The sequence below is a fragment of the Haliotis cracherodii genome, unplaced genomic scaffold, assembly GCF_022045235.1.
Source record: "Haliotis cracherodii isolate W230 unplaced genomic scaffold, xgHalCrac1.p SCAF_9, whole genome shotgun sequence".
Classification (NCBI taxonomy): domain Eukaryota; kingdom Metazoa; phylum Mollusca; class Gastropoda; order Lepetellida; family Haliotidae; genus Haliotis; species Haliotis cracherodii.
In genome coordinates, this window is record NW_027266343.1 from 46,511,300 (window position 1) to 46,539,035 (window position 27,736).

The following is a 27,736-nucleotide window of genomic DNA, read 5'->3' on the forward strand; positions in this document are numbered from 1 at the left end:
TGTTAAAAGCGGCGTTAAACCCAACTCGATCACTCACTCACTCTTGAAAGATGGGTCGGAGCAAATTTTAATACCTATTTCCATAAATTTCCATCATTTTAAAAAAATAAATCTATTTACTTCTGTACTTTTAGAAGAAATCTAAAGAAATTAGTTACAAAACATGCACTAATGGTGTCCGAAATATATACTTTTCTCCGATTAAAGAAAAAGCTAGAAAGATATAAGAAATATAAAAGTGCTTCGTTACTTTTATGAATGTCAGACTGGATTAGTCTGCGGTTGCGGACTTCACGAACATGACGTGCGGTCTTAACGAAAGATAAGCTTAAGATTTCTTTCTTAATGAACACACATGTTTTTACAGACATTTAAGTGATAAAAGTTTCTTAAGGACTGAAGTCCACTGAAGGTGTGGTTATTTTAGGTTACACAATATGTGTAAAAGTACAATAATCCGGTTTGTGTAAGTACTAAATAATGTTTTTTTCTATTAATGTCTGAAGATCCTGTAATGTTTTTTATCCTTTTTCATCAGGAACATGCACTATTGTCTGGTTGAGATGGAAGAGGGTTGGAGCTTATGACAGTCAACTCTGAGGGAATCAGAATATAGGTCCCAGGTCGTAAGGCCGACTAATGTGAGGCTTGGAATTCACGGCTCTGTAACTAAGCCGATGGTGCGCCATCGCATACGTCATCGTCATGGGTCGTTGCTCATGTTTTCAGTCACTGGTTTGCCTGGTACGGACTCGATCATTTCAAGACCGACGGGAAGTAGTAGACACGTTGCTGGCTGCGGCGATAAAATTCGCCTATTCACTAACAACAATAAACACGTTATTGACTCAGGAAACGTCCTTATCCCGTAATCATTATTTTGAATATTGACCTTATCTTAATAAGTAAAGTGTTTCAATTAGATCACGTCATGTGAAGTCGAAAACCCCATGTCGCCTGTTTGAAAGTGCAAATATAATTGTAAACTCGAGATCGAGAAAATATATGTCGCGTTGTCTGTAGTTCGTGACACACGGAGATCTATATTGCCGGGAATATGGCACATCGTCTTAAAACGAGTTTTTAATGGTGACAGCACAATAGCTTAAGGATAAGCAATTATAGACAACTGCCAAACCACACACCAAACGCATACCTCTGACCAACCACACAACCACATACACCACACACACAAATAGCACACACACTACCACCACACACAGACACCACACACACAAACACACACACACACACACACACACACCACAAACCAAACACATACCTCTGACCACACACACCACCACATACACAAAAAGCACACACACCACCACCACACACACACACACCACCACCACAATCACATACCACATACCACATACCAAACACATACCTCTGACCACACACACCACCACACACACGACCACCACCACCACACACACACCACCACACTCACATACCACATACCACACACCAAACACATACCTCTGACCACACACACCACCAAATACACCATACACACACACACACACACACACACACACACACACACCACCAACAACAACAACACCACACACACACACACACACACACACACACACACACACACACACACACACACACACACACACACACACACCACCCCTTGGGTATCCTAGCTGCAACACATCTTTAAACTCAGTAGTATGATGGGACATCAGATCCTAAAGTTAGATCTAGAATGTTTTGTTGAATGTCAAGTTAACAGCACTACCACGGCCTGTCGCCATGACTGACAGTACGACGTCACACCCACTCTATACACCGATAACAATGGTAAATCTCTATCTTCCTATGCCTGTCGTTTGAGGAGGTGAATTCATGGGCAGGTCAGACGTATTGACTTTATTTGATTACGTGTCATCGTACACCGATTGCGAGGGACGTTGTCGTATTCCAACTACTGGATCGTTGCTAGAGAACCATCGACTACATTGTCACAAAGTGTGAGCTGTCACACTAACACAGCTAGAGAAGGCTAAGCTGCCGTTGTTTGTGGGGAATTGGAATCGACAAGGTGTATGCTGACACACCAACACAGACAGAGAATGCCGCTCCCCTGCTGTTGATGAGTGCACTGGATGCCACAAAGGTTAAGCTGACACACCAACACATACAGAGAAGGCCAAGCTGTTGCCTTTGGTTGGCACACTGGATCCCATAGGGTGTATGCTGACACACCAACACAGACAGAGAAGGCCAAGATGTTGCCTTTGGTTGGAGCACTGGATCCCATAGGGCGTATGCTGACACACCAACACAGACAGAGAAGGCCAAGCTGTTGCCTTTGGTTGGCACACTGGATCCCATAGGGTGTATGCTGACACACCAACACAGCCAGAGAAGGCCAAGCTGTTGCCTTTGGTTGGGGCACTGGATGCCATAGGGTGTATCCTGACACACCAACACAGGCAGTGAAGGCCAAGCTGTTGCCTTAGGTTGGAGCACTGGCTGTCACAGGGTGTATGCTGACACAACAACACAGACAGAGAAGGCCAAGCTGTTGCCTTAGGTTGGGGCACTGGATGCCACAAGGTGTATGCTGACACACCAACACAGGCAGAGAAGGCCAAGCTGTTGCCTTAGGTTGGGGCACTGGATGCCACAAGTAGTATGCTGACACACCAACACAGACAGAGAAGGCCAAGTTGTTAGATTTAACTGAAGGACTGGATGCCACACGGTGCATGCTGACACACCAACACAGCCAGAGAAGGTCAAGCTGTTGCCTCTGATTGCAGCACTGGATGCCACAAGGCGTATGCCGACACACCAACACAGACAGAGAAGGCCAAGCTGCTGCCTTTGGTTGGAGCACTGGATGCCACAGGGTGTATGCTGACACACCAACACAGATAGAGAAGGCCAAGCTGTTGCCTTTGGTTGGTGCACTGGATGCCATAGGGTGTATGCTGACACACCAACACAGCCAGAGAAGGCCAAGCTGTTGTCTTTGGTTGGCGCACTGGATGCCACAAAGGCTAAGCTGACACACCAACACAGCCAGAGAAGGCCAAGCTGTTGCCTTTGGTTGGAGCACTGGATGCCACAAGGTGTATGCTGACACACCAACACAGCCAGAGAAGGCCAAGCTGTTGCCTTTGGTTGGAGCACTGGATGCCACAAGGTGTATGCTGACACACCAACACTTAACAGTCAGAGCTGGTAAATCGTTATATTGTAAGTTATATTGGCACACCTGTCTCAATGTATTGGTACGTACGGTATGTGCTTCACTCGACACCACCATCCATAGAGATAGACAGTCTGTCGGTAGGGTATAATCATCACCACACAATGTGATGTTCTCAAGTTTCTCCATCAACAGGATTATTGTCCGTGATTTGCTATTTCAACCGATCCATGCCTGAGCCGCATAGTTGGCTGTGTTAAACAAGGAAGTATATGCCCCGTCGCCTTCATATAGGTTAATAATTGTAGCTTGACAATGGAAATCCTTGCCCGACCAGGAAGTTTTTTCATTGAGGGCGTAAAAAGGTTTACACATTTTGACTGTCACTATTTAATGCTGAAAATAGCGCCACGCAAAACGAGGTGACTTAGCTACCTTACAGTGTGGCACGTACTGTACGATCTACGTGACAATGCATGGATTGTAAAAGATATACATTCAATAAATATTGTCTTATTGCCGCTGAAAGTGTCATGTTATCGCATGTAATGTTTGACTAACGGAATCGGGTGGTCAGGCTCGCTGACTTGGCTGATGCATGTCAGACTCGATTATTTACAGACTGCCGTCACACAGCTGGAATATTGCTGAGTGTGGCGTTTAACAACAAACAAATACAAAGACATTTGCCACCCATTTTCATTCACTCACTTCGTGTCTTATTCACTGTACGGTCACCTATGGAAAGTCTCCTTTCCTGAAACGTCACCTGACGACAGTCTCATTCACTGTATCGTCACCTGACGAGTGTCACACTCACTGTAAAGTATCCTGACGAGAGTCTCATTCACTGTATCGTCACCTGACGAGGGGCTCATTCACTGTAACGTCACCTGACGAGTGTCTCATTCACTGTATCGTCACCTGACGAGTGTCTCATTCACTGTATCGTCACCTGACGAATGTCTCATTCACTGTATCGTCACCTGAAGAGCGTCTCATTCACTGTATCGTCACCTGACGAGCGTCTCATTCACTGTAACGTCACCTATCTGGAGTCTCATTCACTGTATCGTCACCTAACGAGTGTCTCGTTCACTGTATCGTTACCTGACGAGCGTTTCATTCACTGTATCGTCACCTGACGAGCGTCTCATTCACTGTAACGTCACCTATCTGGAGTCTCATTCACTGTATCGTCACCTAACGAGTGTCTCGTTCACTGTATCGTCACCTGACGAGCGTCTCATTCACTGTACGTCACCTATCTGGAGTCTCATTCACTGTATCGTCACCTGACGAGTGCCTCGTTCACTGTATCGTCACTTGACGAGTCTCATTCACTGTATCGTCACCTGAAGAGTGTCTCATTCACTGTATCGTCACCTGACGAATGTCTCATTCACTGTATCGTCACCTAAAGAGCGTCTCATTCACTGTATCGTCACCTGACGAGCGTCTCATTCACTGTAACGTCACCTATCTGGAGTCTCATTCACTGTATCGTCCCCTGATGAGTGTTTCATTCACTGTATCTTCCCCTGACGATTGTCTCAATCACTGTATCGTCACCTATCGGAAGTCTCATTCACGTGTGCATCTTCCCGAGGCAAGGGAGTGAACTGACTGTAAAAGTATTGGCTGGTATTTCTGGGTTCTTTCACCACCAGTGGCTATTTCGAGTTATGTCCCAACTTTGTTCCTCCAACTAACCAGAAGGCCTCCGTGGTCTAGTGGTAGACTGTCCGCCCGGAGAGCAGAAGGTTTGATCCCCGGGCACGTCCTACCAGAAGATGTTAAAAGATGGTACTTGTTGTTACCCTGTCTGGTGCTCAGCATTACAGGGCTAAAACAAGGACTGGTCGCCTCGGAGTCAGTGTACTGTGTAAAGTTGGGTATTCATGTTTAACTGTAGCATGGTATCTCAGTTGGTTAGCACAATAGAACTGGTATTAGTCCAGACTAGTACAGTTAGTTAGGCAGTTTTGTTTAACGGTACTTTTAGTAGTATTTCAGTTATATCACTCCTGTCAGCTTAATGTGGGAGGAAAGCCCGAAGTGATGCAGGTCTTAGACATTTACCACTTTGGTGAAACCCACGAGCACGGGTATGGTGCTGACAAACCTAGAAACATAATTGGGTCAAACCGGGATTCTAACCCACAATCATAGGTTTCAGGCGTGCCCAAGGTACCCATCTCTGCACAGCAAATTACGGTGCCTTAGATGACTGAGCCACCCGTGCCCCCCTGGATTAGTACAAGCATCCCCACACAAATACACTCCCGTGCATGCACATCGCAATATAAATGCAATAATCTTGGACGCAATGTTAAAACTCATTTCACCACGCCCACCTCACCTCATGTCAATTATTGTAGTGTCATGTCCTATATTGTAAAGTCGGATCATTCAATCATTATCACATAGTCCTGTGTGTTCAAATGAGTATTGGGGCAAGGGTGGCCCAGTCGTCTGAGGCAACGCAATTCGCTTTGCAGAGTTGTATCCCTTGGGCACGCCAGAAACCTGTGTTTGAATCCAGGTTTGCGTCGGTTATGTTTCTAGTTTTGTCAGCACCATACCTGTGCTTGCAGGTTTCACTGAAGTTGTAAATATCTAAAACCAGCATCACTTCGGCTTTCTTCCCACATTAAGCTGGTGATATAACTTGAATACTGTTAAAATATAACTGGAATACTGTTAAAAGCGAAGTTTAACCCAACTCACTCACTCAAATGAGAAAAAGGTTTAGCCCTAGAGCTTATTTGAAAAAAACTCAAGAGGTGATTTCATTATATATATGTATATATATATATATATGAAAGCCCGAAATGACACAGGTCTCAGATGTCTACCACTTTGGTGAATCCGATGAACACAGTTATGGTGTACCAAAACTTGCGACAAAATGAGCCCAAATCTGTGATTAAGAGCAACAATCATCGATTTCTGGTATACCAAAGGGACACAACTCAGTAAATTGTGGCACCTTCGATGAGTGCTTCCCTTTCACTCTTAACAAAACAAATATGTAATCTCATACAACATCAAATCAAACATGGGTCTTAACCGATTGGTTCTGTATTCATCCCATCGCAAGAAAACAAAAGTTCAATCGCTCATATGAGAGTCTCATTTAATGATGTTCATATATTATTGTAACAGTCCATCATCACAAACAGATATATGTAAATATTTGGTTCCTACATAAATGGCTTAACTCACCATGCATACTACAATAACAAACACTAAATCTTTATCAAGTTCTTTACATGATCCAAAGAACACTTAAATTCTAAGTTCCATGCAGAAGGACTGCTATTCTACCATTGTCTCTTTTGTGAAACGTATTACTTCAACAAGCAGCAACATGAGTATGTCCGCATCCTCCTCCCTATGAGACCTTTCAGGATTGATCACTTCCTGTTCGTAAATTATCAGATTTTTTAAATTTTTATTTAACACTCATATCAAAGTTTCAGATTTTCTGTTGTCACAATTTTGCAATAAGGTACCAGTTGTAATTACCTGCTACAATTGTGTGCTTTGTTGCACTTTTGACCAATATTGCCAACAGTCGTGGTTAGATGAAAGCGTCAAAACGACGACACTGAAGGGATCACCTGTGATCTCTGACAAGCTGGACGGACTGGCAGGACCAGGTGCCAAATCTAATCACAATCAAATCATAATCAAATTTTCCACTTCCAGGTGAGTCTCATGCAATTTCATACGTTGTCATACCAATACAAAAGCAACACAAACTGCTGCGATGAAGAAAGACAAATCACTCTAGTTAATAGGACAGTGTGAAGACAAATAGGCTTATAACTGTGAACAGGTTTAAGTAGTCAATCTTAGCACACTCAAACCCTGTCAGAAACATACAGAAATAGCATTATACCACTTAACATGAAATTTGTAGCATGAAATTGAGTATTAATGTCAATATAGTGGAGGACATTTTTACCTGCAAAGTCACTTTCATATTTTACTGTACAAAATATAATTCAAACAAAAGACTGATTGACATATTAGGTCATCTCCATGTGTTTCTGACAGTACCTGTGATAGAAATGTGGCCAGCATACAGGGGTATCTGATCTACAGAATATACATCAATACATTCAAGATGTGCCTACATAGGCACCAGTTATCATGATCGTAATTCTTGTTCAACTGATAAAAAGGAATTCTTTCTGAAATGAAGAGAACTTCATTTGACAGATAAAACCGTTCACATACCAACCATATTAATGTACTTCATAGAAACACACACCTATGGATACCTATTACAGCTAATAGCAGTTGATTTATGAAGCCAAGCAAAGTCTGAATAGACAATTAAACCTGACAGTTATCTCCCTTACTTTTGAGTTATCTGCTTAACTTTGATCAGCAAAATCTTATTGGATCAAATATTGTAAGTAGTTCAATAATATTAACATATTTCAACTCAGTGATGACAAATCAGGACAAAATGTGTGCTTGGTCTCTATTCATTTGGTCTTTACTGTTGAATTTAAAACAAATAAAACGAACAATAACGTTTCCACACCTTGAAGGTACACAGCTGCATGCAAATGTAATTCATCCTCACAAATGTTTCGATTGAAATAAAATCAGTTTGTGTCAGCACTAAAGCAAGGATGACTCAATATTCAAGATCCTTTAGTTTTAGTGTGTATCGAGAGTTTGGTTTAAACACGGACGTATATACAATATTATTCTATATACGTCTTTGGTTTAAAGCTGTTTGAACAGTATCTCAGTTACATCATGCGTGTCAACTTAATGTCAATAGAAAGTCCGAAATTATTCAAGGCACACCTTTACAAATTTAGAGAAACCCCCAAGCACAGCTATGGTGCTGAAAAACCTAGAAACATAATCATGTCAAACCGGTTCCGAACCCAAGATCATAGGTTTCTAGCAAGCCTAAGGGAAGCAACTCTGCATAGTCACTGTCAGCACTTTAATGGATGACTGGACCACCAATACCCACTATAGTTTTAGACTTATTGCATCTATTTGGGTCAGTGATCGGAAATGCTAAAAGTGTGTCACTTTGGTTAAAAATATGCTCTTTGGAAAAGAAATGGGTTTGTATTTGTTTAAAGCCTTAATTTTAAGATAGTTGTAAGAAGTTCCTCTTACTAATATTCTGTAGTTTCTGACCCAAAATGTATACATAAAATAAACATATTTGCTTGGCCTTGCTAACATGACAATAGTTGTATCTATTTGAGCAAGCAAGTAAATACTCTTTTTCATGATGTAGTTATAATATTTACAAATAATAATCTGAATAACAAATCTGTAAACTGCTACAAAATCTATCCACATATTTGTCATAGAACTGAGAAACATGTCTGTGTAACAGGTTAACATAGGAGGAATTATTAATCCACATGGTCAAATATCACAATTATATCACTGGGGATTGACTGTAACAGGAATATATTACTGTTAGACCAGCATCTGGTTAATAACAATGGCAGCAGGCACTACCTCTACAACTTGGAAGGGACTGTGATCATTGTATCAGCAATCGCGGACGTAACATAGTCCATATTGCTCGTGGTCAGTCCACACACGTTGATTCGCCCTTCTGACGTTAGATAAATGTGAAACTTGTTGATAAGATGTTCAACTTGGGCAGCTGGAAAGAAAAATGACGTCTACTAGTTTTATTGGACACACTCTTGATTTCCAACGTTGGTGACAGCGTCGTGTATGGCTTCTACGACGTAGTCAACGTTCTTGGTTGTGATGGCACACATGTTGATGCGGCCCTCCTTTAGGAGATAGATGTGATACTTGCTAAGGAGATGGCCCACCTGATCAACTGAAATACAATGTATAGTCCGGTGAGCAGCAGCAGCAGCAGCAGCAGTAAGCATGGGGAGAGGAGAGACAGTTTTAATAAGGTAGCGAGTTTGGTTTAACACTGCTTTGAACAGTAGATGTTTGATGTTTAATGCCGCACTCAGGAATATTTCAGCTATATGACAGCAGTCTGTAAATAATCGCATCTGGCCCAAGACAACCCTGTGACTGACATTATGAGCATTGACCTATGCAATTTGGGATATGATGACAAGCTTCAACCATGTCTGCAAGCCTAACCACGCAATCTTGGTAGTCGCCTCTTACAACAAGCATGGGCTGCTGAAGATCAATTCCAACTCAGATCTTCACAGGTGAAGTAATCATGTTTTAAGCATTATGTATGGGAGAAGTCTAGACAATGATTATAAAGTTGTGATAGCAGGGGAGAAGCTTTTATAAATGCTTTAGGCAAAGAAATGCAATGGCTGAGAAGGTAAGAAACATTTCTTAACACATCCTCCCAAGGCAAGTGAATTAACTGACTGTACAAGTGCTCTTTCCACCCTTTCCAAACTAGGCTGGAATTATGGAGTTATATTTTGGCTGGATGAGTCTATGCACAGCATAACGAAATCGACATTAGGTTCATTAACAACATGACGACTGCTGTGCAGATTTTGGTCGATTGCAGGATTTACAGAGCATGTGTACGATCAACTGAGCGTCAAGATGTTTTCCAAATATTACCATGTTTTTAATCAAAGTGCTCAAGTAATGTACTTCACGAGGTAAGACTGGGCGCCGCCATTGTCTTTGAAGCAAATGCAAGTGATATAAGAGGTGGAATCTGATTGGTCAATAGAAGGGACACAACTTATAATCACCACTGGTGGCGCTACAATCGAGCCACGAAATTCCAGGCTAGTTCAGCAAGGTGAAAACTTGACTTTTACAGACAGTTAACTCCCTTGCCTCGGGAAGAGGTTCTTTACACTGGTCAAGAGAATGTTCTATTTTTGTGTCTCAATCAAATCAAATCTGTCCAATATAGCTACTATTTCCAAATTCAAGGATTTTATCACTGACATACAAACACAGTCTGACATTTGTCAGTTCTGACACTTTAAACCTGTATTTCCCTTTAAAAAAATACTTTAATCATTTTCCCCCAAAATGAACACATTGTCTACATATTACCAACATTCTTCCTTAGAAATGAAACAAGTTTCAAAAATATATCCTAACAACAAAATAAGCACAAGGGAGAATGCAAGATAGACATAGTGCATCATAGGGTGGGCTTGTGCAGTGGCCTACAGCAGAGATGTGCACTAGCTGTGCAATGAGCATGGGTGTGGTGCTGAGAAAAGGAGGATCATAATGATTCTCAGAGGATCATCAACAGATTCTGGAACCTTGAAGAGATTTAACTCTTCTACAGTGCCTTAGACAACTGTGCCACCCTTGGTCCCGAGACAAGAGCGTCCACTAGCCTTTTGATCAAAGTCTTGTTTCCACCCTTGCCACATCAAGCCCACTTTCCTGTGCTAAATATGATTGGACTATCGCACATATGGATAGTTCAATCAGAGAACATTTCACAAAATCAACATCCAGGACTGGTACACAGTCATATGAAAGTGATTTACCGCTGGCTGTGTTAAATGACATGAATGTTTTTTTCATCTTTAAAGCCTCCAATGATCACCTATGTGTTTGTGTCAGAGATGAAATCACAAATGTTTTCGTTATCTGATCGACTAAGTTGTCACCTATGGTAGTCGACATATTTGTGAAGCTATTCGAAACAAGCACAGCGATCTGATTGGATATCACATTTTCATTACAAGGGGCACAACTTCTGATCAATGCGATGTAGCACCAGGGTCAGGCCAGGAAAAGTGGCCTTGGTATAGAAACTGGGCTTTGATAAAGGCTATTGGACATGTTTGCCTCGGGAAGATGCCATGGTCCCTGCTTGGTATTGCGCCAGAACATCTTACCATTGAGCCCAGTGTAGCAGAACATGCCAATCTGCCTAATGATGTGATCCCATGTTCCAGGAGTCCCTTTGGCCCGGAGCTTCTCGAACATCAACTTCCTCATCATCTGGATGCGGTCAGCCATCGTCTTTACCTGGTCCTTCCTGAAATACAGGCACCGTCAGTAACTGATTAACATCAGGGCCCACTTGCACAAAGCGATCTTTGTGCTACGACTATCGTAAGCCTATGTTAAAATATGGGAGTTACGATCATCTTAGCGCTAAGATCGTTTTGTGCAAGTGGGCCCAGGACTGTTTCAAAATGTAATTTAATTGGAGATCAATTTTTACTTGATACATTGTAGCCGTATGAGGAATCAAACTTGGGTCTTAAGCCTGATGGACGAACACTTGAACTACCAGGCTACTCAAAATGGGTCTGTGGCGAGTCAAGACAATGATTAATCTCATATATGGAATGAGTGCCACTCTGTGACAAAATGCTTCTACCGTATTCGACATAATAAGCGCCCCGCTCTAATAAGCGCCCACAGCGATATTTGCTAATATATTGGCAAGTGAACAATCCCAATTAGCACCCCTTCCGATTGATCAATGTACACAAGACTTATTTATCTGTGAATAATACGCACGCGTGTGTTATATACACCCTTAATTATGGGCAATTAAATTCAGGAAAAATATATCTGTCGTATATAAACAGTTCAGGCTGTCAGCATAAACCACGAAATTTATCTTTCAACTTTTTCCATCAAAATAATATTCTAATAAGAGGCCCTATTTCAAATTTTGAGAGCGCCCTGGGCGCTTATTACGTTGAATACGGCAATTTCCTTAGTGAACACCCACCATTCAGCGTATGAAGACTTGTTGTTGAGGACAGTCGCAACGACTCGACCGCCATGGTTGGGGGGGTTGGACCACATGGTTCTGACAAGGATCTCGCACTGCGACCTCACCTGGCTGATGACCTCGGAGGACTTGGCCACAATACACAAGTTACCTGTACGCTCATCTGGAACACAAGTGAAATGTTACCATGATTACTATCCAGGAAGGAACTGCTTCTTCATGGATGTTATTTCTTTGACATAATGCACTGTTTGAAATTCACAGCATAAATTCTAAAACAAATTGTAGTGAGTGTGTGAATTAGCATTTACGCCGCTTTTAGCAACATTCCATGATATCACGGCAGGGGACACTAGACATGGGCTCCAAACATTGTACCATTGTGGGGAATCGAACCCAGACCTTCGGTGCTCTTTAACCACAAGGCTACCTCACAGACATTTCAGAAATTTTAATGGGCAAGAAGTTACAGCTGCTTATAATCTGATAGTGACATGACATTCAAGATGGAGAAGGATTAAAAAGATTTTCTCCTGGGTCAAACCTGGGTCTTCGGTATGACGAGCAAACACTTTAACCACTAGGCTACCCGACCGCCTTAAAGTTTTTATGAGCGGATATACACGGAAACATATACTTAAAATCAAAATTACAATCATATAAACTAACAGCAATATTTCTTTAGCTGTTGATAAAACTATCTTCGTAAAGCATACACCATCATATGCAAACACATTTTTAGAAACAAAAACATTTTAATTCCATCACATACTGTTGCAGATGAGAGAAAAATGGCCACAGTAAAAGTCATTTCTTATAATAGAAATTGACAACTTATTCATTGAGGATTTTTCTTCAACTTACTGTACAGCCCGAAGTTCTTTGAGAATGACTGAGCAATGAAGAACTCGAAGCCCCGTGAAACAAAGTAGCGTGCAGCAAATGCATCCCGGTCCAGATCCCCGGTGGCAAAACCCTGGTAGGCATTGTCCATCAGCACGAAGATCTTCTTGGCCTGTGGAGTGAGTGAGGGAGTGAGTAAGTGAGTGGGTGATGCACACATGTTTTTGTTTGTTTTCTGTTTAACGCCACGCTTAGCAATATGCAAGCTATATGACAGCAGCCTGTAAATAATCGATTCTGGACCAGACAATGCAGTTACATAATAAAAAAATTCTTGATGTCGGGGTATTATGCCATTTTATCAACCGATTCTACAAGGCTCACCACCCAATCCTTAAATTCTCCATTGCTGGGGTCTAAGGAGAAGGGTTACTTGAAAACGAAACAAATCTAAATCTCACGCCCATGAGCTAAAAAGCGCAAGTGCTTAAATATATGCATTCCCAATGTAATTCAACTCTTGAAAATACATGTATCATGATATCATTCAACGACTTGAGAAAACTGTTGAACTTGTACGGTTGAATGTAGTCACTTCTCTCCACGAAAATGTAGACAAAAAGGCCATAAATAAGTTGCAAGTTCCAAAATACACAGCCAAGGCATTTAACACTGGAGAGTGATCAGTCACTATCCACAACAACCTCTGTGTAGAAATACTGGTGTAAATGACTTTTCAGGTTAGTTCTAACAGTACTTCAGTCAATACAAGCATGGGTGGGAGGAAAGGTCAAAGTGAACCGTAGACGTGCACACAATTCATGAAAAACTTTTGTTTGTTTGTTGTTTAATGGTGGATAGTGCAATATTCCAGCTATGTGATGGCGGTCTGTAAATAATCGAGTCTGGACCAGATAATCCAGTGATTGATATCATGAGCATCAATCCATGCAATTGAGATACGATGACATGCATCATGCAAATCAGCGAGCCTGACCACCCTATCCCGTTAGTCGCCTCTAACGACAAGCATTGTTGCCCTTTACGACAAGCTTGGGTTACTGAAGACCTATTCTACCCCGGATCTTTGTGGGATAATGAAATATTAGTGGGTTCAGGCAGACCAATTAGAATCCCAACCAACAGATCCTGGTAGTAGCTAAGGGAGAAAACTGCACAGAGAGTTCTGGTACCATAAAGTGCTTCCCCCATTTTCAACAAAATATAAATGTTAAAATCAAGAAATGTTTTCTCAACAAGCAATTCAACAGTGACAACCAAACTGCACTCCCTCAGACACATACTACATCCCTGAATAAAGCATCTGTTGTGACAAAGTAGACACAATTTATGGATAACAACTTGTCTTGCTTGACAACGGTTTAAGGATCTATACCTAAACGTCGCCTTTACAGTATTAAAGATTTTGTTATCCATAAATTGTGTCTACTTTGTCATCCATCAACTTCTAAGTAATGCCTATCAAACAATAAGTCTGTTGACCGCTCACCTCACAGACATCAGCGATGGCCTTCCACTGTTCCTCCGTGGGGTCGACGCCGGTGGGGTTGTGTGCAACAGCGTGCAGGATCACAGCCGAGTTCTCTGGGGCACCCTGTTACATCAAGTAGTTTCATGTATTCTAGGCCACCAACATTATACACCAGTGCAAAATATGTACAACATTCAATTATTGTTTCAGTGTGCTTCCTGTACACATGGTACAGACACAAACTTATTGGCTGTAGAAGAGTCTAATTTTTAGTGTTCAACAGAGAGCAAAATAGTTGGACTGAAGAAAACACAATAAACTGGTGGATGTATTGTTATCGTAGTCATTATACAAGGGACAAATTAAAACAAAATTATATTCATTTTCAATTCCATTGTAACATACCTGCCCCATTAAACACCTTCTGACCAACCTGTAAATAATCTTTATGATGGGCCCCCTACTTAGACCAAATATAATATCAGTATTTTGCTTGTGTACATTACAGATTTGTCTTTATAAAAAAAACAGGAGTGGAGATGGCATATATTTTTTGCTTTTAATAAGCGCCCCCATTTGTCAATTTTTTAAGCACACAAGTTGCTTCTTACTGTGATTACAGTAATGGCTATAAATTATCATCAGCATACCACATCCCTTCGTTCCTTTTCAAATTTAACAGATTTGCATGAAAGGTGACAAGTATTGAAAGATAATGTCTCAAGTTCTAACAAGCTTTTATATTCTTTGTACTATGAAACTTGAGAACTATTTTCTAACAGAGAATTCTAATTCTGGTAAAATACATTTTTAAATACTTGTCACATCAATATCATCAGTAAAACTGTCTGAGGGAGAACTCTGCAAACAATCCTTATCCCCTGACTTTGACAACCTTCAATTTCCCCAAATTATACGATACTTAATGATTAGGTTTCACAGCATACAATGCCAGAGCCAAGATCTCCATGGTAACGTGCTTTAATGCAACATCCCAGACCTTCTAAAGCACACAAGACCTCCACATCATAGCAAAGAAATGATATTCAACAATAAATGTCACATTAGCAATATTTCAGCCATATAGCAATGGCATAACTCTGATGTGACTTACCAGTAGTAGTTACTGTTAAAAACCACATCAGCAATATTTCACCTACATAGTGATGATAAATCAAGGACAATCTCTATTAGAATAGCAGCTTACAACAGAACCCTAGCACTACGACTGTATGATCCCCCATACTTAAGCCTTACTGACAGTCTCACAACAGTATTAACGCCTCCACTGCTTTGTGCTTGTGAACCTAAGAATCCATGTGTACACCCAGCATTAGAAATTGGCACTAGTCCTGTAGTCCTTACCAAACTGCCCAATAGTAAAGGTATCCTAAAGACGAGTAGAAATTAGCCCATTTTAGGGGTTTTGCTCTATGTTATCATAATAAGGACTAGTGGACAAAAGCTGTTAGTTTCTAACCCTGTGTAACACCATAAGGAAGACCAGGTGCAAACTTGTACATGTGCAATGCTGGATTTCAATTGTATGCACTCACACAAAGCCAATCAGATAAAAAAAAACACAAGCTACAAACATTTCACATGACCTCCCACAAATTATTGCTAATGAATAATTGTTTCCTCAGATATGATACATTGTGGTGTCAAAATCTGACAACTCCACAGGATGAACTTTCTTATCAGCCAATCATCATCAAAGTTTGTAAATTCTCAGTACGAGTGAGCAAAGCCCTCAAACCATATACGTTTTCTGTATCTTAAAAATGACAATTAGGAAATATGGAAATATTGTGGACATTTCAGAGATAGTTTCCAAGCACAATGGTATCGACACCTAAACACGTGTACTACTGAAGGAATATTTGCGTACTCTGTGAACTTTTCATTTGTACAAATCAAAAATTCCTAATCGAGTTGGTATAAAATTGAAGCCAAATCGTTTTAGAAAGCTGACAGCTGATGGCTCAAGAACACACTCAGTGAGCTGTCCTCACATCTTCATGTGGAGGTATTGTATTGGAGTAAGTGAGTGAGTGAGTTGGGTTTAACGCCGCTTTTAACTGTATTCCATTTATGTCATGGCGTGTCAGCTTAATGTGGGAGGAAAGCCCGAAGTGATGCAGGTCTCAGACGTTTACCACTTCGGTGAAACCCACGAGCACGGGTAAGGTGCTGACAAACCTAGAAACATAATCGTGGCGAACTGGGATTCGAACCAACAATCATAGGTTTCTGGCGTGCCCAAGAGACGCAACTCTGCACAGCGAATTGTGGCACCTTAGACAACTGGGCCACCCTTTCCCCCGTGTTGTATGGGAGGAAAAGCTAAGATTGTAATGAGCTTGCTGCAAGATGAATGTTCTGGTGACATGTACCCCCCTCTGGTCCACCATGTTCTTACATTCAGGTCCTCCAGCATGCCCTCGAGGTCCAGACCTCGGGTCTTGGCGTCCCAGTAACGGTACTCCTTGATGTTGGAGAAGTTGGCATGCTTGAAGATATTCCTGTGGTTCCCTGAAGAACAAACATACATGAAGCCTCAATTGGCACGACAGGAGTGAGACAGTGATAGTATTACAGGATTTTTCTGAACACAAGTTTGTTAGAAGATATTCCCAGACAAAAAATACTCTACATCCTACTTTGATTGCCCTACATTCCCTGTGGGCATTCTAGTGTTGAGTGAATGAGCATGGTATTAGGCTGCTTTTAGCAATATTCCATCAATATTACAGCGGGGCACACCAGAAATTGGCTTTAGACATTGTAAGTTTCACCAAAGTGGTAAACATCTAATCACTTTAGAATTTCACCCCATATCAAGCTGACACTCCATGGTATGACTGTATTACCAATCAATGACGTAATAATACATCTCACTCACTCACTCAATTAAATACAGATACGCAAAATTACAATGAATCAGTGAAAATGTTTTAGTTACCCCATGTAGGTTTTGACACATAGACAGTGTCATACTTGAAAATCTTCTTGAGGAATTCTGCGCACAAGCGTAAACATCCAGTCCCTCCCAGACACTGTATGCCTTCCACCTGCACAAACACAAGCACCGACTCATCACAAAGGGAAACAAACAGCACATCTTGCCAAAAAAAGACAATCTGACCTTAATCATGTCAATGAGTGAGTGAGTGAGTGAGTGTGACTTAACGTCACTTTTAGCAATATTCCAGCAGCAATATCATGGCGAGGGACACCAGAAATGGGCTTCACACATTGTACCTATGTTGGAAATCGAACCCGGGTCTTCTGCGTGATGAGGGAACGCTTTAACCACTAGGCTACCCGACCGCCCCTAATCATGTCAATGGTAAAAAACATAGAGGTCATTGGGGTGAGTTGAAATTATATCTTTTTTACCATTGTGCATACATATGTTATCATCATTGGGGTGGGAAATTCCACAACTGGTTGACATAGTGGATTATCTTGTTTAAACTCATGTGAACATACCCTTAATTATTTCTAAATAGTCCATCAGCGCTCCAGATAATATTTGGAGCCTTTGTGCATTGATAGCTTGATCGGTACACAGTCCATTGGGTATTTTTACACCAATGAGCAGAATTTTAATTAAATTAATTCTGCTTAGATTGCTGGTTCTGGTGACACTTAATTTGTATCTGTCTGTACCCTGACCCAAGTGTTGAACAAGGAACATGTAAAAAGTCTCCACATTGATATATCTCTGTGATTAACACATCTTCCAAAGGCAAGAGAGTTAACTGACGATAAAACTCCAGTTTCCAATGGAGTTACAGTTTGGCTGGACCAACGAGCCTATGCATAGTCCAATCAAAATCTCTCTACGAAATCGAAATCCGGTTCGTAAACTGTCATGCAGATTTCGGGCGATTGCAGGATTTGCAAAGCATGTGCACCGCCAACTCGTTGTCAACACATATTTTCCAAACCTTTTCATGTATTTAATCAATGTCCTCACGTGACTTGATGCTCTTCACATGTAAGACCCATCTTATCACAATATAGATCTTGATTATCGATCACATCATCTTGACTGGGCGCTGCCATTTTGATTGGCGCTACGATCGAGCCCAGGAATTCCAGCCTAGTTCGGCAAGGGTGGAAACGGAACTTTTAAAGTCTGTTAACTCTCTTGCCTCGGGAAGATGTGATTAACAATAAGGGACGGGTCATTTATCATAGGGGAGAGGGAGCCAGGGACTACAATCGATCAGTAAATAAAGATCTCTGGAGAAGTACTGGTATTTAATTTGGAAAGGATATATTTGTAACTACTTTGAATGTTAGGTCTTTGAAAGGCACTAAGAAGTGATTCACATAAGGAAGAGAATTTACGCAAATACGCCATTTATCTGGAGCTCTGGTGCAAGTACATCGTACTATGGCCACTGACGGCAATGTGTCACATGTGTTAGTATCCCTAGCCTTTATAGTAATGTTAGGAATTTCTGATTGGTTCAATTTCTTGAACATTGATAGACAGTCATCCATAGTGTCCTAAAGAATTAATATAAGGAGAATGTCCTATAGCATTTGTCTATAGCGAAATCACTGTCACAGACTGGTTGATTACAGGATCCTAGCTTCGCCCTCCTCAACACCTACAGGCTTACATCCTCTATTTCCGATTTGGACCTGCTAATAGGGCAGAAACGATACAGCAAGGTCACTATACGATACATATCATGATACATAGGTCACGATACTGTACGTATTGTGATATGAACATTAATGACACATCATGTGGAAGCTTCTTGACTGTTAATATTTCAGAGCAGGTTCAAAAGGAACAGATAGCTGATTTTAGCCATGAACTTGAAACGCTAATTACAGCGTGTTTTGAGTATTTGACTGACAAAACTCTGAGGTTATTAAATGAGTAGTAAGTAAATCTTTTTTAGCAAGTGTATCGTCTTGTATCAAAACAGAAAAATATGTATCGTCTATCGTATCATCGCATGAAAACTCACAATGCACCGGTGCACCGATATATCGTTTCACCCTCAGATAATAGTGTCCAAATGTTCGTTACTGTAAGGAAGTCCTGAGTCCACAGATGCAAAACATAATCACACTGGGTCCAGCAGGTACAAAACTTGACAAGGGATGCAAATAATTTGCGCTGCCAGCCCCATGAGAGGCAAACAAGTATGTCTGTTGGCATAATTCAAATCAATTGCAACCATGGTAGTATGCAATATGCCGTTTTTCTGTCCATGGCCAATTCCTACACACAATAACCAAGTTTTGTTTCTAGCAAGAAAACTACAATCTTTTGTTAGTGTAAGCTTCACAAATATATATCATTTCTTGTTGGCTGAGCCTGGGACCTCCATTTTCCTACCTCTCCTTGCTGAAAAGGTTATCACTGAGTGTACCCTGGACTAAATATAAATACAGTATGTCCTCTATTTGATGGCGTTCATTTGGCGTGAGAAGTTGACCCAATGCCTGTTAGAAGCCGGAGTCTATTCTGTTTAATACTGATGCAGTTGCAACTCCCTACCCCAACAAATCCAGACCCGGCTTCCCACAAGACCCGGCTGCTTTTGGATGGGGAGGGCGAGTGTATGAGTGGCATTAATTGGATGCCTGCATGTATTGGATTTCTGGTGTCTAATAGAGGAAATATGGTACCTAATTCATTTACAGTTCAAGCTGATGTTGATGTCAGCTGCCCTGTCAACAGAGACAATATACAGGTTAAACATGTGATCCCTGTTGTCAGTCAGCTGTCACCACACATCATGGGAGTTGATCCAGTCACATCTGCATTACCATACATACTTTATTACACAGTGGTTTTTTTTTAGTAATATGATCTCTGTTATATGTCTTCAAAATAAGCCATCCCCAGCCCTCTCTGCACAAGGACCAGCACTGAGTCTGTTAATGGTATGTCAATTTGTAACTTGAAACTCCACAATCTCTGCTCAGATCCGAGCACATTCTGACCACTGGAGGACATAGTATATAGTGAAACCAGGTGACTGTGTTAGTCTAGAGTTATATTATGTATTATAGCTAAAATGGATAGAATTATAGAATTATCATTAAACTGCCCGCATGCTATCAAAAATGAGCGGGCCACTGTACCTTGATAATGCCCTCATATTACTTGACGACAGGCCATTTTCACGCCTGTTTTTAGGTGACGTCATAGGATAGGGATAGGTAACGTCATGTTCAATAGTGACGTCGTCTGGTTTGTTCTATGACGTTTCCATATTTGTAAAAGTGGGTCAGTGACATTCGTGTTGATTGCAGTAAATGTTTCAAAAACCAATATTGTTGTTTCTTTTAATTTGATAACAAATTCCATCCATTTTAGCCATAATAACAGTAACGCTCTTTTTCAGGATTAGGGTAATGGAATTAATTTTCATGTAAACTTTTTTTATATTTGGTTACCATACAAATTATATATTCATAATGTGTTATAATTACTTCTTCAAATGGGTCAAAACAGGTCAGATTTTAGGTAACGAATATTCATAAAGGAACCAAGCCAGGCCATTTACTTTTATTATCTACCAATCCGAATCAAACTTGATCGTGCTCAATGTATTTTTCTTTTGAACTATTTTGACCGACTGAGCAAATTTTTCACATCTAAATCTGTAACACTTTCCCCCCACCCCACCCCCAAAAAGGGTAGGCCCCATGTATACTAACCCTGTTCTCTGCTATAGCAGGACTGTCCTCTCCAAGAATCAGCTTGATGGCAGCATTGCGGAAAGCGGGGAGACCAGCCACTGGTAGGTATTCATGGTTCAGAGCATCACTGACCATCTGAGTCTCTGCTGCATTCACTACTGGCAGGACCCATGGTTTACCGTCATCTGTCCGGTATGCTGGGAAAAACATGACGAGACAAAATTTCAATAATTATTCATGAAAGAAGCATTACCAGTGCTTCTGAATACAGGTACCCCAGATCACTGACCCCAAGCCGCCTCTGTGGTCTAGTGGACAAAGTGTCTGCCTGGAGAACAGAACGTCAGAGAGTGAGTGAGTATGGTTTTTACGCCGCTTTTAGCAATATTCCAGCAATATCACGGCGGGGGACACAAGAAATGGTCTTCACACATTGTACCCGCCTCGGGAATCAAACCCAGTTCTTCGGCGTGACGAGCGAATGCTTTAACCACTAGGCTACCCGACCGCCCCCAGTCAGTGGTTTGATCCCTGGCCAGGTCAAGTGAACAGACATGGAAAGATGATGCAATACACAACTCAATATTGTTGAGAGAATAATTTGTATCATTAAATTGAAATTAAACATATTTATAAAATAGACACAGATATATATATGTCTACTGCAGGGTCAGATTCATCTTGTCTAAAGGAAAACTTATGCTCCATATTCTGGTTTCAGTTTCATAATTATGGCATGTGATACTGCGTAATCATGGGTAATTATTAACCAGATGTTCATATGATCAAATGATATCAGTGCTAGAAAATATGAGGTGAGTGACAGATCGGTTGTTAACGCCGCTTTAAACAGTATTCCAGTTATCCCGGCGTGTCAGCTTAATGTGGGAGGAAAGCCCAAGTGATGCAGGTCTCAGATGTTTACCTATATGGTGGAACCCATGAGCATGGGTATAGCGCTGCCAAACCAAGAAACATAATCGTGGCAAACCGGGATTGGAACCCACAATCATAGGTGTCTGGTATGCCCAAGGGAGGCAACTCTACACAGTGAACTGCAGCTCCTAAGATGATTGGGCCACCAAAATGGATGCCCATGGTCAAGCCAGGGACTCCCAAAACTTATTATGGGCAGTTCCCTGGTGCTAACAGACAGACAAACAAACAGGTTTTGATCGACTTGAAGTAACCTGCCAGAATGTTATCAACTCATTCAACTGTGCAAACTGCTTGATAACGGTGTTAGAATCTACACCGAAACGTCGCCCAATTGCAGCATTAGAAATTGGCACTAGTCCTATAGTCCTTGCCAAACTGCCCAATGGTAAAGGTATCATAAGGACTTGTAGAAATTTGCCCTTTTCAAGGTTTTGCTATATGTTATCATTATAAGGACTAGTGGACGAAAACTGTTAGTTTCTAACCCTGCAATTGTAATAAAGAAGTTGCTTATCCATAACAATTTTGTCTTAGTGTGCAAACTGTGCAAACCTATAATTGTTGAACTTGAATTATCTCAAGGCAATAATATTGTCGGCACATAATTATGGTCAAGGCCATCTACCAACAGCTTGTAGCCAATTATTGCTCTGCTTTTACAATCCAACATTTACATGCACTGGTCACAAATACAACTACAACTCCTCTGGCAGGGAGTCTGATCCTATTTAGCACAAACCTTCTCAAGCTCGGTCAAAGCACACATTACCGAATATCATTGAAATGTATGTATTGTAGTAACCAAAGCACGATGAAAAATGTTAGATAGGAAAAGCAGCGCAATACTTCTTCCGTTCAAAGGTATTTTACCAATTATGCCAACATAATTAATGAACTAATTCATGCCAATAACGTAGAGCATATTGATTCGGAAAAACATGTTACTTGTAGGCTTATATCATTGTATATTCACACACATTTCAGTATATAAATTACATCTGTGGATATCGATTCGTATGGAGTAACATTAACCCGTAGAGGCATATCAAATAATTCATAGAAATGCATTGAAACACCTGTGATGATCACATTTCTCTGCTCGCGGTTACTGCCTCGAAGTAACATAACTTAAACAGCTATATCTACAACATTACACACCGGTAGAAACTAACATTTTCCGCCCACTCGTCCTTAGAATGATAACATATAGCAAAACCCTTAGAAATGGCAGATTTCTTCTAGTCCTTAAGATACCTTAACCACTTGGCAGTTTGGGGGCAAGGACTACAGGACAGGTCCCAATTTCTAACGCTGATTACAGATATAATGTCCTTGTTCCACTCGACAGAAACCTATCTAAGCAGTGACTGATTGAGGCGCACGTATATTATAACCTTCAAATATCCCCGGGTAATTATATGGCCAGTTTCGCTCGACAGGCAATTAAGTTATCTTTCAGTTTACCTCCAACTCCGAGATTTACTTTCTGTGGAAATGTGTCTTCGTTGTATCGTCTGGTAAGTTGAAAAACCTCGATCGCCGGTGCCATTTCCACATCTTTGAAGATTGAAGCCGCCATTTTGACAGAGTGAAGGTCGAGGTCACGTGGTTGTCAAGGTGCTCTTTTGCAGGATTCCGGGGACCGCCTCGACAGTTTTTTTTATGGATACTTTATTTATGAAAAGGAATAGTAGAAATAGTTTTCATTATTAACACAAAAGGTGTTGTTCGTTTATGAAAACAAAAACAAATATACAGACAATACAATGCAAAACAGATTCATTTCTGTAGCACAAGTTAACAGATAGCCCAGCATAATATGTACAGAAAAGGTTTTATCCCACGAGGGTAGCCATGCGATATCAAAGCTTTGTAGGGTCACAATGACATACAGTATTAAATGTTTTTTCTCTCTCTTGCTTTTTTGTTGTTTTTTTAATTTGGTGAAGGCTTAATTATGAATAAACATCGGATAATTGTTGAGAGGTTATTTCAAACCACATTAAATATTAACCAGGGGTGAAATTCAGCAGATGAAATGTGAACATTTGTTTTGCTTATGTCGGCAAAAAAAAATTACTGGTCGTTCAGCTGAGTTGTACTTTCCAATTGACTGACGCCCACGACTGTTTTCTATCAGCTGTATGACACAACATGAGGTTTTCACATTTACTGAAGCATGAAGAGGGACTCTTCAGCGGTTCAAGCGGTAAGTATAACACGTACCCCCAGTCCCCTCTTATATACAGACTCCCTGCTATAAGGTTGCCTGTAAACTTTCCAAGTACCTATTTCTTCAACAAAACAGGGATAATACTTACTTTATATTACTTAAAATTAATATTTAATGCGCGGAATTTTAAAGCAAATCATTTAATGTCACACCCCGGCGAACTTTAGTGTCCCCTCAGATGAGCCACATTTTGGGCCCGGTATATGCGAAACACCGTACAGTTACACATCGTTAACACGAAGTCCTCGATTCTCTCGAATACCTGTGAACTATTCGAAGTTCGACATAATCGACATAAGCATTAGAACAGCATTGGTATTATAAAGAATTTTAGAGACTTTATGGCGCGTCTGTGTCCATAAGGATTCTGTCAGGGCCACATCGTCACGACGTCTTAATGACGTGTCGAGATAGCGGAGTTATAGGGGTATATACTTACGATTGGAGGGAGATGCGAGCGATCTGACGTCTCTGTACAGATGAGTGGGAGCCGAGAGAGCTACAAACAATTACTGCACGTTTCTATTACGTATTCTGCTTGCGTTTCCTGAAAACTCAATTTATACGTACGTGACAGACATCACAGAGAGGGCTGATGCACCCATTGTTATTACGTTGAAGCCAGCGGGTGACCAGGAAACTGACGCTAGATGTACGCGGGTCACTTTCAAAATTGTGTAAGATAAAAAAATAATGTGCAATATTTCTTGGTTTACTTTTCTTTGTTTTTTGCTGTTCTGAAAAATATTTCACTTTAAATTTAATCAATATTTCGCAAAACAAACAAACAAATACCAACAACAGAAAAACAGTAATAATAATTTGACATTTTTTTCTTTTTAAAAGCCTTTTTGAAAACTTGATGAATTTCAATTTATTTTCCTCACAATTTTCTGTCGACAATAACAACATAGATAAAAAATTGATTGGGGATGGGTTTTTTTAAGAACACAGAAATCACAAAACAAAAGATGAGATAGTTTGCTTATATAATATTTTTCATCTCACTACAGATACATATGTGCAGTTTCGGTAGCCTGTGTTTCCCAAATCCTGGGAGTCTTCAGCAACCCATGCATTAAGGGTGAAACGATACACCGATATTCCGATGCATCGCGATACTTGACCCACGATACGATATACGATAAACGTGGGCCCATTTATCGATACGCCACGATACGGAACGCAAATCTCAAGTACATCGTTTCCTCGCTATTGTGCCTTTCAATAAACCGCAAACTTGGTTATAGCGCGCGGTAACGCATGGCTCCCAAAAACGTACTTACATTTTTAATAAGCTCAGGTTTTACACCGACAGATGTTTTTCCCCATCTCATTAAACATTATCAGCTGATCCCCGCAAACACATAACAATGGAAATACAAGTCAGCAAGTCCGAACTGAAGTACGCAATTCAATACCATTATTATACTATCTTGTTATTAAAACGTGTTCATTATATATCTGGACTTGTGTTTGTAGTATATTTTATTAATTTTACTCAAAATTTCATTTAATATTGTTTTCATTAAGTTAGGTGAAATCGTGTGTGAAGAGATACAGCAACCACGGTCAGATTACCGCTTTTGACGCATTGAAACGAACTTTAGTTGCTAGAGAATGGATACATATATGAAAAAAGGCCCTACTTTGACTCGTCAAAAGTCATATTTGTGGCAATTTGGCTAATATATGTCAACATAACGTTTTCGCAATCGAAATACATGTAGCACGGGAAGTCCCTAGGGTGACTGGTCAAATTGTTCCAGACGTAAAAATATCCTGCAACAGCAATCACCAGTACCAAAATGCTACACTTGTGGTTCTTATAATTTTAAATATATATATAGTAAAAGCTGCAACTAAGGTAACACGATATTGAAAATATTATTCCTGATAAAACAAAAAATTCAGATACAGTTTCTTCGACCATTGCATCAAAATTCTTTGACGTTGTATCACTAGTGGAGCACATTAATTATTTTCTGGTGTTTGAACTTTGAATTGTTTTTAAAGAAAGTTAGAGAAAGTTCCACTTTGAAGCTGAACAACTTCAGTAGTCTTGTTATTATAAAATAATTTTGACTGTTCCAAAATCATGAAAGGTTCAAACTTGACATGCTTTAAGTCTTGTTTTTTTTATCATTGCGTATCGAGATACGTATCGTATCGTGACCAGAATATCGAGATGCGTATCGTATCGTGACCTTCCTGTATCGTTGCAGCCCTACCATGCATGCCGTAAAAAGGTGACTATGCTTGTCGTAAAAGGCGACTAACGGGGTCGGGTGGTCAGACTCGCTGACTTGGTTGATGCATGTCATCGATCCTAATTGCGTGGATCGATGCTCATGATGTCAATCACTGGATTGTCTGGTCCAGACTCGATTATTTACAGACCGCCGTCATATAGCTGGAATATTGCTAAGTGTGGCGTTAAACAACACATCAAACAACCTGATCTTTGGAGGATCTGCCTTGTGTTAGACGTGCAATCCCGTGATCTGTCACTATACGTCGGTTATTATGTCAGTAATGTATGGTGTATGGTGTAACAGTGAGGTCAGACACTATACACAGTATGGACATATTGTCAGATAAATTGGTAGTCCACTTGAACACTGAAAGAATAACTTTGGATATTTGTTTCCTATAATGTACGAATCATGTTTCTCTTGAACGATCTAAAAATGTCAATGTTTATGGTGAGAGAACAAGTAATGAGGCTGGTGTCTGTAACAGTACGGGCATGATAGTGTAACGGTAGTGGCTTGATACCCTGTAACGGTAGTGACTTCAGTAGGATGTACTTATGTTTGAATGTGTTTTTCCCAAAATACGTGTTACTTGACGTAAAATGATATATTTGTTTCAGTTTGTTTTAAAAACAATTGCTTTCAAAATCACCAGAATCACAACCATGGTTCCATAAGTTATTTCTTTCTTAAACGCGTGAGATGATGACTCATGACAGAAACAGCAGCCACTGAAGTTTGGAAAATATAGACCAGTGTTATTTAACTTTTTAAGTCTGATATATATTATGAAGGTTTATACTGCCTGAAAAAATGTTATTTGAGTTTAATGACGGACATATTTCCCCAATCTTGTCTGTTTAGTTGCTGACCGCCTCCGTGGTCTAGTGGTAGAGCGTCCGCCCGGAGAGCGGAAGGTCCGGGGTTCGATCCCCGACCGCGTCATACCAAAAGACGGTAAAAGATGGTACTTGTTGTTACCCTGTCTGGCGCTCGGCATTAAGGGGCTAAAACAAGGACTGGTCGGCTCGGAGTCAGTATACTGTGTCTGAGTGATGTAATCATGTTAAACTGCGGCATGGTATCTCAGTGAGCTAGCACTATAAATCGGCATCAGTCCGGACTAGTACAAGCAGCCACACACATACATACACGTGCATGCACGTCGCTATATAAGTGCAATAAACTTGGACGCGACGTTAAACCCCATTTCACCTCACCTCACCTGTTTAGTTGCTTTGTAACAGCGGGGAAAGAACATGTGACAGTAGTGACTGAGGAGAGTAATGTTTGAAGAAACTGTTTGCTGTGGTATCCAAGTCGTCTAATCATCGTCATATTGACGTAAATAAACATAACTAAATCATAAGATAATTATTTGATAAGATTTACATATTTTCAACAAATAAATCATAATTAATTGACTATT

At 40.6% G+C, this 27,736-nt stretch overlaps 1 protein-coding gene across 1 annotated transcript; it reads right to left on the reverse strand.

Moving 5' to 3' along the window:
• Nucleotides 1-8,763: 8,763 nt before the first annotated feature.
• On the reverse strand, nt 8,764-24,543 carry LOC139452348 (aspartate aminotransferase, cytoplasmic-like). Its single transcript, XM_071233797.1, has 10 exons — nt 24,492-24,543; nt 23,284-23,488; nt 20,899-21,077; nt 17,162-17,270; nt 16,619-16,731; nt 14,215-14,319; nt 12,726-12,876; nt 11,859-12,024; nt 11,008-11,150; nt 8,764-9,020 (listed from the first exon to the last, which is right to left on the reverse strand). Exons 2-10 carry the CDS (start codon nt 23,396-23,398, stop codon nt 8,863-8,865), a joined length of 1,239 nt encoding a protein of 412 aa, XP_071089898.1. The 5' UTR covers nt 23,399-23,488; nt 24,492-24,543; the 3' UTR covers nt 8,764-8,862.
• Between the last annotated feature and the right edge of the window lie 3,193 nt (nt 24,544-27,736).

Coding starts and splice junctions, on each gene's coding strand:
- LOC139452348 (XM_071233797.1), bottom strand. CDS start 23,398: ATGGCGGCTTCAATCTTCAAAGATGTGGAAATGGCACCGGCGATCGAG. Junction 21,078..23,283: donor AGTAAATCTCGGAGTTGGAG/GTAAACTGAAAG, acceptor TGTTTTTCCCAG/CATACCGGACAGATGACGGT. Junction 14,320..16,618: donor GCATGCTGGAGGACCTGAAT/GTAAGAACATGG, acceptor TTGATGTAACAG/GGTGCCCCAGAGAACTCGGC.